This window comes from Rhagoletis zephyria, unplaced genomic scaffold (assembly GCF_001687245.7).
Source record: "Rhagoletis zephyria isolate East Lansing unplaced genomic scaffold, Rhagoletis_zephyria_1.1 Rzeph_scaffold_06434, whole genome shotgun sequence".
In the NCBI taxonomy this organism is placed as follows: domain Eukaryota; kingdom Metazoa; phylum Arthropoda; class Insecta; order Diptera; family Tephritidae; genus Rhagoletis; species Rhagoletis zephyria.
In genome coordinates this window covers 20,478-32,630 of record NW_016163517.1, presented here as the reverse complement: position 1 = coordinate 32,630, position 12,153 = coordinate 20,478, and the positions used below count along the sequence as shown (strand labels likewise).

The 12,153-nt window shown below is 35.9% G+C and overlaps 3 protein-coding genes across 3 annotated transcripts in view; 1 reads left to right on the top strand and 2 right to left on the bottom strand.

The window, feature by feature from the left end:
- LOC108373164 (uncharacterized) overlaps positions 1–5,483 on the bottom strand; it is a 5,838-nt gene extending 355 nt beyond the window's left edge. The window contains exons 1-4 of the mRNA XM_017629015.1: positions 4,258–5,483; positions 3,969–4,181; positions 3,110–3,357; positions 35–424 (exon numbers count right to left, since the gene is read on the bottom strand). Coding sequence (XP_017484504.1) covers positions 35–424; positions 3,110–3,357; positions 3,969–4,181; positions 4,258–5,071 — 1,665 coding nt within the window. The 5' untranslated portion in view covers positions 5,072–5,483. The remainder of the gene's footprint in view (positions 1–34; positions 425–3,109; positions 3,358–3,968; positions 4,182–4,257) is intronic.
- Positions 5,484–5,661: 178 nt separating this feature from the next.
- Positions 5,662–6,358, bottom strand: LOC108373165 (thyroid transcription factor 1-associated protein 26-like). The gene is made up of 2 exons (XM_017629016.1): positions 6,061–6,358; positions 5,662–6,004 (listed from the first exon to the last, which is right to left on the bottom strand). Exons 1-2 carry the CDS (start codon positions 6,220–6,222, stop codon positions 5,768–5,770), a joined length of 399 nt encoding a protein of 132 aa, XP_017484505.1. The 5' UTR covers positions 6,223–6,358; the 3' UTR covers positions 5,662–5,767.
- A 2,921-nt stretch (positions 6,359–9,279) lies between these two features.
- Positions 9,280–10,653, top strand: SrpRbeta (signal recognition particle receptor beta). Its single transcript, XM_017629013.1, has 4 exons — positions 9,280–9,592; positions 9,653–9,959; positions 10,044–10,169; positions 10,238–10,653. The coding sequence occupies exons 1-4, from the start codon at positions 9,487–9,489 to the stop codon at positions 10,431–10,433; spliced, it is 735 nt and encodes a 244-aa protein (XP_017484502.1). The 5' UTR covers positions 9,280–9,486; the 3' UTR covers positions 10,434–10,653.
- Positions 10,654–12,153: the final 1,500 nt, after the last annotated feature.

The following is a 12,153-nucleotide window of genomic DNA, read 5'->3' as shown; positions in this document are numbered from 1 at the left end:
CGTTTGTAAGTATTTTATTTATTTATCGCCTTACCTCAATACCCTTTTTTCTGGTATCTGTGTTTATGCCCTTCAAAGTGTCTTTAATATCTTGAGGATCTACTTGTAGGCAGCAGTTTCGTATATCCCGTGCAGGCAATGGTGGTGCGATGGGACCACAACTGTCGTCGTCACAGCAGGGTCCTTTACGACGGTAGAGCTCTAGTTTTTGATCTGCATTACATATTGATTTGATCTTATTGAAGGGTAGACAATAGTTTTCCGGTTCGCATGAATCATTTGCGGAGTATTTGATGTTAGCGCGGATTTTCGGCAGCCTCGGGCCATTGATGATGTAACCATTTGTGCGTCGCTTGACATGATTTTTGGCGAAACTACTGCGTTGTAGAATCTCGTTCAAGGTCTCGCATTGGTTGTTGTTTTGCTGAAGGTAAATGTAAAAAAATATAATGATTTATAAAAATAAGTTAATATGCAAGTACATAAGATATATCATTAATAGGTTCATTCCTTATCCTTTTGGACTAAAATCTGAAAAGTCTCAAAATGCCAGAGCGTAAGCAAAATGCGCTCACTAAAAGAAAATAACAGGAAAAGTAAAGGAACGCAAAAAATCCACACACAAACGCCCACAGCAACACCTCGAATGGGCCTCCGCACACCGGACTGCTCAGTCCGCCTGAAACCGGTTTTGTGTGGATAAGAGGGGGAAGAGAGGCCCAATCAGTATTTTCGGAGCGCTCCGAATATATAAAGTATTTTTAATCGACTTCACAAAAAGGAGAAGGTTATCAGTTCGTCGGAATATTTTTTCATTATGTATGTTACCACGTTACTTGGACCACGTTAACCGATATCGATAATCACCCTCATTGCGACAGTCGTGTCGAATGCAAGTCGTTTTTCGAGAGTCGAATCGTAACGAAAATTTCACGTCATTGCCTAAAATTTCCACTCGACTAGTGTATTAAAACGGAAAAACTCGGCAGCACTGTATAGTTTTCGACGATTTTGATCGTTTACTTACGACAATAGACAATGCTACTGTTGTCGAGTCATACAATTTAACCTCGCTTACGACTTACGCAATGAGGCTGAATTTTTCATCGGAAAGGTGGTAACTCAGAGGTGGTCCCATACTAATTTTGTTTAAATCAGATAATTGGTTCGTGAAAAAATTAACGATAATCTTAAATTTGTATATGAGAATTGAAGTCGGTTTTGTTCTTTGCTTAAAAATTACTTGTTTTGTTATCAAGTCGGTGAATCTAGAAAGAAAATTTCAATCAAGAAGAAATTGATCGTCGTTTCCGAATATTCCTGAAAAGGGACACCGCAAAAAAGAAATGTTGATGTTATGGAAGTTTCAAATGCATTTAATGCATAGAAAATTACTTTTGTCTAATGTCGAATTTCCACTAGGCATTGAAATTACAAAAAGTTGAAGGCATTTAAAAAGTGCCATGTGGAAATCGATTTAATGACTATTTTTTTAAGGTAATGACAAGAATATTTTTTAATGCCCAAGTTTGTCTTTAATATGTTTGCCGAGTGGAAATCCAACATAATTTTAGGTATTTTCAGGTATATTTATTAGAAAGTATGCCGGTACTGGCAAAGAATCCCATAAAACGGGAGCAAAGTGGTTACAAACCTAAAAGGAACGTATTTTAAACAAGGTAAAAAATATTTGTTTGATTTCTTTCAGAATTTTTTTTAATTTAGCGTTTTTTCAATAAAAAAAAATGGAAAAAAAACTTTTACACTTATTAATTATAAACAAAATTAAGAACATTTGAAAAAACCATAAAGCATCCTTTCCGGTCTATTATCAGAACACAGCGAAAACACTCCGTCTTGGTTATCATCGGAGGATTTAAGGAGTCTTTCTCACAAAATCATAGGTGAATAGGAGCCTTTGCTTTTTGGGGCACTGAAATCACTTATTTAAGTAGTCCTAAAGGTACACTTTTTTTATATATGTATGTACATATATTGAGAATGCACTTTTCTCCTGCGAGCATGCTCCTTTGGGACTCTTTTCGCAGTCTCCCTCATCAATTGTGCTCTCTGCAGACTTAGCTGGTATGCTGGGAACAATATTTTTGAACAGTTTAATTTAAAAACAAAAAATAACTTAAAAAATCATTGCCGACGAACTGTTTTACACTCTCGATAAATGTGTAATTATTTCGGTTTTCCTTTGCGAGTTAGAGACTCAAAGATGTAAGTAATCAAAACCACTTGCAACATTTATGTGCATTTTGTTGTTGCATCTCTTATCGAAAGTGTCAAAAACTGTTCTGATTTTTTTCTTGTAAATCTAAGAGTACCATGAGAAATACAAAAAAGTAAAAATTAAAAATTAAATTTGGAAAAAAACTGGTGCGACTTTCTTTCTTAGCAATTTTTTTTGCTTCTCGAAGCATTGATCCATCATTTGCAAGGCCCAGGCATCAGCGTTTGTGCTGCGGAGTTAGGTGAACGTTCCTAAAGTTTTCAATCGCTTGTTTTGTATGGGAAAAGAAATTAAAAATATTTGACATTTTAGAGACCGAATAATTTGAATAATAAAAAATAAAAATCAAATCAGCTGTTCTACTGATACTACCTGTACAATTTGCCTTGGGAAGTACTAAATATTGCAAAGTGCATTTGACTGTACTTCGAAGTACAACGGCTCAAAAAGAAGTTCTGTACTTCCGTAAGAAGTACGGTTGGTCACATTATATAGGTAATATACGTTTCAAATTTGAACCGAATGGGATTATAAATAGGTGGTTTTCAAAGAACTAGCGCATTAATTCATCTGTCCTATAGTATTGTCACCGGGTTCTGAGCTAAGTTTGAAATTTCAAGTTGCTAGTTCCTCGGGAAGTTATTAAAAATTAGGTTTGTTCGTCGAAAATCCAGCAAGAATTATCCAACACTCGATTGCAAGATTAGACCCAAACAAATATACTTACATACATACATGCTAAAACAAATTTTAAATAAAATAAAGCAAAACTAAATTTAATGAAATTTAAAGAAGTGCTAGAAATCAAATCGGAGGTATGTTATATCCAATTCTTGTATAGCGACCTACACAATTCGAACTTATATTTACCTTCGTATTCTTCCCCTCGCAATCACTTCCACTATCGTGACCACCCTGCTGCATACCATCGTCAGCACTTTCCACTACGTAAGTATTCTTGAGAACACGTATTACTAGGCCACTACCATTTAGGCAAGCCTCAAACTGCTCGTAGGCCTCAGGACCGGGTTCTGGTTTAGTGGGCACAACAAAACACGGAGGCATAATCTGCGGTGGGCCACATTGCTGGCATGAGTCGGAATCTTCTTCGCTGCTTCCTATTACACGAATATACAGGTAAAATTAATGCTAAGTAGTTCCGTAAATACGGCTAAATACAGTGCGGAATTAAAGAGCATACCCTTTTCATCATCTTTTTTATTGGAAAAAAGTATTAATTCAAAGTTTACTGATTTTTTTATAAGTTTAAGATTTTTTATCTTGAATTTTGAAAACTAAATTTTTTCAATTTTGTCCAGCATATTTTTGCATTAAATAGCGCAGTTTCCGTAATGCTCTAGCTTTGGCTATAATTAAAAAATATATATCGAGAAATTTGCGCAACGAATTTTATGGAATCGCACCCGTTTCGTTATCAGTGGCCGCAAAAGGACGAAAAAAAAATATCGGGTGCGCATAAATAAATCGCAAGCAATTGTTGAAGCATTACGTCCATATTGAAAAGTAATTTTTAAGTTGAAGTTTTAATATTTTTAGTTTCTGAAGGAAAAACTTGTATTTGGGAAAAATATATGACTAAAGAGCATGGTTTATAATTTCACCATGAGTTAAGAATTTAAAAATACATATGTATGTACATATATGCAACAAAAAGGGTACGATCCACTTCAGCAGTACAAAGGTATACTTATAATTTTAAGGCACTTACCCGCCTCACATTCATCCATGCATTCGTCGCAGGTGCAGCCCTTACGTTCATTGGTAAAATATCGTTGGCACATATCCGTGCGTTGTTCTTTCTTTTGACAAGGATCCGGTTGTGGACAGCACGGAGGCGGTGGCGAGCAGTACGGCACTGGAGCTGGGCAGCAGTTATTTTGCGGAGCCCGATTTTTCTTTTTCTTACATCCACTAGGACATTCTGTGGAGATAAATTTGATTTTATATTGATCTTTTATTGACATTGTTTTTACATAGAATCTTAAACGAAATCTTACCCCTGTCGCAATAGTCTTCGCACTCTTCGCAAGGGCAACCCTTGTCTGCATTGCAGGCAAAGTACCTGCGACAAACAGGAGCATTCTTTTCTTCCTTTTTACAAGGATCCGGCATCGGGCAAACTCCTTGTGACTGCGGCGATTCTATGGCCGCGCAATTAGAGGGACATGGTGTAGTTTTCTTGGCACATCCCGTTGAACAAATGCGTGAGAATGGGAAGCTAGACACAATCGTTGGCCCATTGCACACGAGACGCATTATAAGCACCAAATTACCGGTTTGCTTGTGCTGCATATTGAAGAGGGGCAACAATCGTTTGGTAAGTTCTGATGTAGGACACATTTGTTCAGGCCGTCCGCTACTATCTTCATCGCAATCGTTATCGACGACAGTGGTTTTGGATGAAGTCTTCGGATAAGGCATACGGGCCGTATGCTTGGCCAATTGCTCCATCCAGTTGGGATTTTCGATATTGAAGCTTTCCGTTACTTTATCGAAAAGTGGCTTAATGGGAATGTCTGTAGCACCGACAAGGAATTTGCATTTATCGGTCTTCTTCTTGTAGATGTGAATAATCAGACGATCTTTTTCCGTTACTGGTGACTCCAGTGAGAATAGACAGCATTTTCCACACTTTGGAGCGCAAATGTCTACGCATTGACCGAATTCGCGATCACAAATCGAAACAAAAACGCTAGACCGAAAGCAGATTTCACAGCACGTAGGGAACTCTTCTGGGGCGCAATGATTGGGCCGTGTTATCAGTAGATCATCGACCACAAATTCAAACATGTACAGGAAATTTTGCGCCATTTTGAGAATTTAGTTATTAGGCAATTTTATAAAAATAGATTTGATTTTTATTGGTGAAATGTAAAAAATTTTTCTGCTTGGATTGAAAATTAAAATTATTTCACGCCAAAAATATCGGAGTTTAAAATCGAGGTATATCTGCATATTTCATTCAGCAAGTAGGTTTGGAAAATACCTAAACACTTGCCGTTAATACCAACTTATGTATACGTACATATTATGTACATATCGTCGTTTAAAAAACAAAACCACTTATCGTGGTCCTGCAAAACTTCGTAACTGACATTTGAGCCAAAAATTACTTTTGCTCAGCGGAATCTCTTGACCCAAACCCTTATCCATTCATACTATAATATCAATACTTATATAAGAGATAATTAGCGATAGAGGACAGACTCGTCTTGAAAAAAATACAGGTTTTACTAACTCCTGTAAAATGTTGGCAACCTCACAACGAGGTTTTGCATTAACTTTATACGCGGTTTTGTATACGTATGTGAATATCTACCAGCTATGTATATATATGTATGTATGTATATCTACCACTTATTAAGCCCTGTATTAGCAACTTGTTTTTAATTCAGAGCATGTTATTTTTAAATTCTATTATTAAAAACTATTTCTACAAATAGGTATGCACATACTAAGTAAAATTTATGAAGTTATTTACTTATATGTATTCATCTTTCATTTTTACTATCCGGTACGCTTCATTTCCTGAATTTGCTTGAGCAAGAGTTGCATGCGATCCTTCATCAGCGGTTGTCCACGGTGTGTTTTTTTACTAAATGCTTTTGTCCTTTCTAAACGCTTCTTTTTATAATTACGCACACGCTCCTCCTTTTCTCGTTGGACCCGTTCTTTTTCAGCTTTTGCCTCTGCTATTTTTTGAGCTCTTAATTCTTGCCGCTCTTTAATTTTTTGCTTTCGAGCCTATTGTTTAAGGTATTTAATAAAATAATCACACTTTATGAAAATTGAAAAAATACCTCGTCCTGCGGCTTTTTTCTGCGCCACTGCATTTTTCTGTCGGCCATGTGAGACTTGTTGGATTTATTTTGTGGCTTGCTATGAGCAGACGGTTTGCGTTTCATGGTTGGATTTTTCGAAATGGATTTACCTCCTGCTTCCTTTTGCTTGGAATTTCCCATTTTTGTGATGCAGATTTTTTTATTTAAATAATTGTGACTTGTTTTGCAAAGGAATAATGCACGTTTTTCTATTTTGTTTTGTTTATCACATATCAGCTGTAGATAGGGAGGAATCGATACAAGTAAATGCAGAGAACGTTCTCTGGTAAATCCATGGTAAATCCAAGTACATACTCGATACCTTTCTCAAGTTACCAACTATTTTTGTACTCGATAGTTTTTACTGCGATCCAAGTAGGTATCGAAAAAAGTACTTGTATCGGAAGTGCAAAAGTTATAGCCCAGTTATGCATACTTAACGTTACATGAGAGTTGTCACATAAGAATCTATTATATGGGCTTTGCGTGTAAGCGGTTACCAAACGCATAGCATTTAAAATGTACAATTCTGTTGGGTTTTGATTTTTACGTAAAATGGTATAGCAGTGCAAGTATTAGGGCCGGTTGTTCAATGTCTGGTTATCACTACTTGCCGGTTAAACATCATTATCGACGTTTTCGACATCATCCGAAAATCGTTCCAGCTGACAAATTTCCTGTAACTGAGAGCTTTTTCGTGAGAGTAAAATATGCTTACTCTCAGTAAGAAGTTGCAGGATTTAGTCCGCAGTTTTTCTTCCTGCGAATTCATGAAAACTGTCAAATGCAAATTGCATTCGTAAACAGTGAAAGAGCTGATTCAATTTATAAGAAGTATTTTTAGCAGAATAGAAGCCAATTCTACCAAAATAAAGAAATCTTAAAATGTTGTGTGTAAGAATTTTTGGCTGAATTAATAATTTCGTAAACAAACATCTAACATTTATATACCTGCAGGAAATGGGTTTTCGCGGTCCAGCAGTTTTTCTCAATTCTTCGACCATTGCTCTCCCTTATGAGAGATATTTTGCTGTTTGACAGTTCTACAGGTTTTAGTCCAAAAATCGCTGGAACGCATCTAATATGTGATCGATAAAGCAGTCGTTGTATTTTACCGGAGCTTCTACCTCCGATCCGACATTGAGTAACCGGCCCTTATTATGCTTCAGCGTCGTCTTTGAAAAGCACCCCTAGAGGAATGGGAAGATATGCGCACTACATTTCCGCAGCTATATAAGCAAGCCGTCTATACATAACGGTTGTTGGGTCATCTGTCCCTTTCGAGAGGCTTTTCTTAAAAACAGGTACAACTATATCAAAATCTTGAAACCGTCATTCAGTTTAAACACTTGGAAAAGTATACGTTTTTGGGAAATATAACAAAAGAGGAGTTTGTTTTTGTTTTCGTTACTTTCTGAGCAGACTGTTGCTTCACTTTCTTGCCTCTTTCTTCGCTATTATCCGAAAATTTCTTGTCGCTCTCTTTGTCGCGTCACTATGTTCTTTGCCATAGGTTGATAAAACTATGTGTTTGTTTGATAATTAAGTTGAATTATATATTTTAATAGTGTTTAAAAATTGAGAAAAGGTTATTTAGTGAATTTTTGTCGGGGTATTTGGCCATACAAAACAACGAAATTTAACAAAAGTTTTTTGTTAACAACTTTTAAATGGTTAATAATATTAGCTCTCTCCCTCCGGATTGTTAATAGGGTGACCGAAACGCGTCGCCTCCCGACTTTTCCGAACCTTTTTTTTAGCTGTGGTTACCCTATACTAGAGAATTACTCTTTATTGATTCATTTCTATAAACCAGTTTTTTTCTGTCAGTGAATTTTGTCTTAACTTTATTTTTTTACTGAAATCTGGTGGCGAACACTCAAAAAATAGACGAAGAGGTGCAGAGCATGAGTAAAAAAACGGAATTGATTTAAAGTCAAGCGGCTTAAAATGTCCATGATCGGAGTGGACTCCGATCACTGGCAGGGAACGTACTTTTCAATTTTCACGCTGATGACCCACAGATGGCGCGAAAACACAGATGTTGCCGTCAGAAAATTAAGGCCGGTCCACATAGAATTTTCGCGTTGGCTTTGGCGTTGGCGTTGGTTTGACAGAATGCACGTTAAAAGTATGCTTGCTACAATGAACGCATGGCACCGAATGCTTGGGCCATTAAATTAACATACTAACGACAGATAAATTAATATTTCATATCAATAATTGCATTAAAAACGATATTTCTTTCCCGCACTTGATTAAAAAGGGAAAATATTTCACAAAATTTTATTTATTTGCAACAGCTGACGAGCAACGCACGCGAAAAGATGAGAGTTGGCCATCTTTTTGCTTTGTGTTGGCGTGAGCGTTGCCGAATTTTGGCTATGTGGACGGCATGATTCAATAATACAAGGTTCGATAAACTGACAGTTGTCTCTCTCGCACCGCTCCCTTAGCAGTGGCACAGTGTTGCTTCTTTGCAAATTTACATGGAAACAGTGTAGCTTTGGTGTGAAATAAAAGTATAAGCTTTTGTGCAATATGTTTATTTGTATATGCATATGAAGCATATTTAACTGATGAAAACATAAGCATTGGATGTTTACATCAATCTCATAGTAGTCTTATTTTAATTTTGAGTCATTTTGCAGTTTTTATACGGCTAAATAGCATATAAATTACGTAATTCACGTAGATATATCAATATTACGTTCAACATTTCGTTTAAAATGCCAGATTTCCTGCAAATACATTAGAATTTACAAAAGGAATTTCACTACTAATTGCCTACTTTGCGTACTTTTCTACTACCATTTTCGCAACAAGGGATTGCATTCTTGCCCTTTCTCTGTCCTTCGTAAATGCAACCTTTTGTAAGGGAGTGTCAAACCGCAGCTGTCAATAATTATCTAACCTTGTATTATTGAATCATGTGTGGACGGCTGCATTTGAATTCATGTATTCATAGTCAGCTGTTGAAGCGACGCCAACGCCAACGCAACGCCAAAGTTTTATGTGGATGGGCCTTTACGGTGCTGTCAAATCACATACGTTGTGTATTGTCGTCAATTTAGTTGAAAACAGGTCATATTTACATAAAAACGAAAGTTACGACCGCTACATACTGCTTTCGTGGAAACCAAAGCTTTACAGCCGATAATATCGATAGTCTTAAAACGTCCATAGCATTTTTCTGAAACACAAACTATCGATATACCGATAGTATCGTCGATATATTTCCACTTCTACGCAGAACAGCAACACTACTATTGAGTGCGTGTCGTGTCGATACGCGCTGTCACCTCATTGCTGCGACTATTGTTTGGTATTCTTATTGGACAGATGAAGAACGAAAAGTCCATAGCAAACTAAATATAATAATTTAACAAAATATAATATATAAAAATGGATAAAATAAGTGAAACTGATGGAGAAAATGCAACCACGAATATATCGGAGCTGAACATGACACCTATCCTGTTAGCTGCTGTTTTGGGTTTCATTATAATGGGTTAGTGCACATAAATATCTGGTTTGTAAATAAAGGGGTACAAATTTTATGCATTTGCAGCGATTATATTGATATTGCGGAGGCGTTCGCTGGGTCGTCGAGATTTCCTTTTAACCGGTTTAACCGAGTCTGGGAAAAGCGCAATATTTATGCAAATCCTACATAATAAATTTCCGAATACTCTCACCTCTATTACGGAAAATTTGGGAGAATACCGTTCTGGTCGCATGTCCGGTCGTCTTATCGACATTCCTGGCCATTATAGAGTGCGGGATAAATGCTTTGATCAGTACAAACGGTCTGCTAAAGGGATAATATTTGTGGTGGATTCTGTGACTGTACAAAAAGAAGTTCGAGACGTGGCTGAGTAAGTACCCAATAAGTTTATTAACAAATATACATAAATATGTATGCTTCGTATCATCAACTCAATTTTTCTTTCAATAAATAGCGCCCTTTACAGTGTGCTCACAGATGCTTCTACCCAGTCTTGTCCGGTGTTGGTGCTTTGCAATAAACAAGATCTCAGCACGGCAAAAAGCGCACATGTTATAAGAAGCGTACTGGAAAAAGAATTGTAAGTGGGCCGATTAATGGTTGAATCTAATAAAAACATGTAAATTTAATTTGCCAATTTTTTTCCAGGAATATCGTACGGGTGACTCGTAGTCGTAAATTACAATCAGTGGGAGAGGATGATCCCTCTAAGTCTGTGTTTTTGGGTAAAGATGGCAAGGATTTTGAGTTTTCACACGTTCAGCAAAATGTACAATTCTTTGAAAGCTCCGCAAAGGAAAATCAATTAAATAACTTATCTGATTGGATAGATAGAATGCTGTGAAATAATTTTAAATTAATCAAAGGTTTCTGGGTGCGATCATCGAGATTTTCGATAAAAACTTCTCATACCTTTATCATATCTCATATGGAATAGCGCATTTGTAACGTTTCCCATTCGCACATTTTTATTTAAAATTCAATGAAATTAACAGATCTTGTATAAAGTAAGTTATTTCCTATATTTTTATGTACTTATGTATGTATGTACGCGCGAAATGAAATTCTGAAACTAAAATCATACATTTTTTATATACAAATATGTAAATTCGATAAAAGTAATTACATGTGTATGTATGTAAATAAAAATTAAGAAAATTTTTTTCTTATGTGAAAACGGGTCTGAGAAACCTACAAACATATATACCGTAGTACATATACACTATATTATACTGGTATCAAAGAGCAAAGATGCCGTAAATGGCGCACACCAAATCAAAAGTGAAAAAGTACATCAAAATTACCAAAAAAGAAAGTCGTCTAGCAAACCGGTAGTAGATGAAGATACTAAAACATATACCCAATGGCTGCATGCTTTGAATCTGCTGTGTATATATGTATGTATGTATAGTACATATGTGTATATCTGCCTAAGTGTGATGAAAGAAAGTATGCGGACAGAGGCGGATGCTTGAAGCTGGTGAATGTACAAATAAATGAGCTGGTTCTAGACTATACTTTGAGCTTAGGCAATATTCCGAAGCCTAAAAATATGTACGATCAAAGCTATAAGCAAAGTACATATCGTTCCCTGAGTGGAAGTTGAATAACGCTCTATCTCAGAAAACTTGTCAAGAACGCCCTACTTCAGAATTTGATTGAAGAATGCCACATTTCAGAATTTTATTGAAAAACGCCCTATCTCAGAGTTCGGTTCAAAAGCGCCCTATCTCAGCTGAAAATATGTAATTTGGAAAAGTGCTGAGGTAGGGCATTTTTCAATCAAATTCTGAAGTAGGCCGTTCTTGAAAAGTTTTCTGGGATAGGGCGTTTTTGAACTGGCTGCCGAGATAAGGCGATATTCCACTCAGTTGACGATATGCCCCAATTTATACATTTTTTCTTATGGTTATCATGTTACACATTTTTAGGCTTATTTTGTATGTACATATATACGTATTTATATGTATATAAACTTATGTACATGTGTATACAATAATAGGAGTGCGATATTTTGATCAGTTTTGGCAATTTGACTTTTGTCAATTTAATGTTTATTATTTTTTTTATAAAAGTCTAGCTGATTACACATCAATCACCATAAAAATTTACAACTTTGTACAAAAATTATAAATTTTAAACTTTTGGTATGCAGTTTTGCAGGCCATTTAATTCTAGTCTAATGAAGTGCAAGTTTCAAGCTGCTAAAAAATCTCGTTGACTTTTGGCAATTTTTTTATAGCTGGCAGTGTCCTCCATATAAAACAAGATTGTCGAACATACTTTGTATGGAAAAAATTCTCAAAAATCAAACGGATTTTTCACCAACTTGAAACTTGCACTTGAATTAAATGGGCTACAAAACTGCATACCAACATTTTTTCTAAAGCTTGGAATCCAGCTATCAAGAAAAATCATTAGAAATTGTTTCATTATTTCTGTTGCTTTAAGAAACAATTTGACTTTGCTGTAAATTTTCTTGAAGAAATAAATATACGAGCATTTTTTTCTTGAGACCTGCAAACTGATTTAAGAAATTTTTATAGAAAAAAATTTCTTTTGCA

What these genes read in the sequence shown, in the direction of transcription:
- LOC108373165 (XM_017629016.1), bottom strand. Translation starts at nt 6,222, where the DNA reads ATGGGAAATTCCAAGCAAAAGGAAGCAGGAGGTAAATCCATTTCGAAA. An exon ending in GAAAAAAGCCGCAGGACGAG is followed by an intron (nt 6,005 to 6,060) that starts GTATTTTTTCAA and finishes CTTAAACAATAG; the next exon opens with GCTCGAAAGCAAAAAATTAA.
- SrpRbeta (XM_017629013.1), top strand. Translation starts at nt 9,487, where the DNA reads ATGGATAAAATAAGTGAAACTGATGGAGAAAATGCAACCACGAATATA. An exon ending in TTTGGGTTTCATTATAATGG is followed by an intron (nt 9,593 to 9,652) that starts GTTAGTGCACAT and finishes ATGCATTTGCAG; the next exon opens with CGATTATATTGATATTGCGG. An exon ending in GAAGTTCGAGACGTGGCTGA is followed by an intron (nt 9,960 to 10,043) that starts GTAAGTACCCAA and finishes TTCAATAAATAG; the next exon opens with CGCCCTTTACAGTGTGCTCA.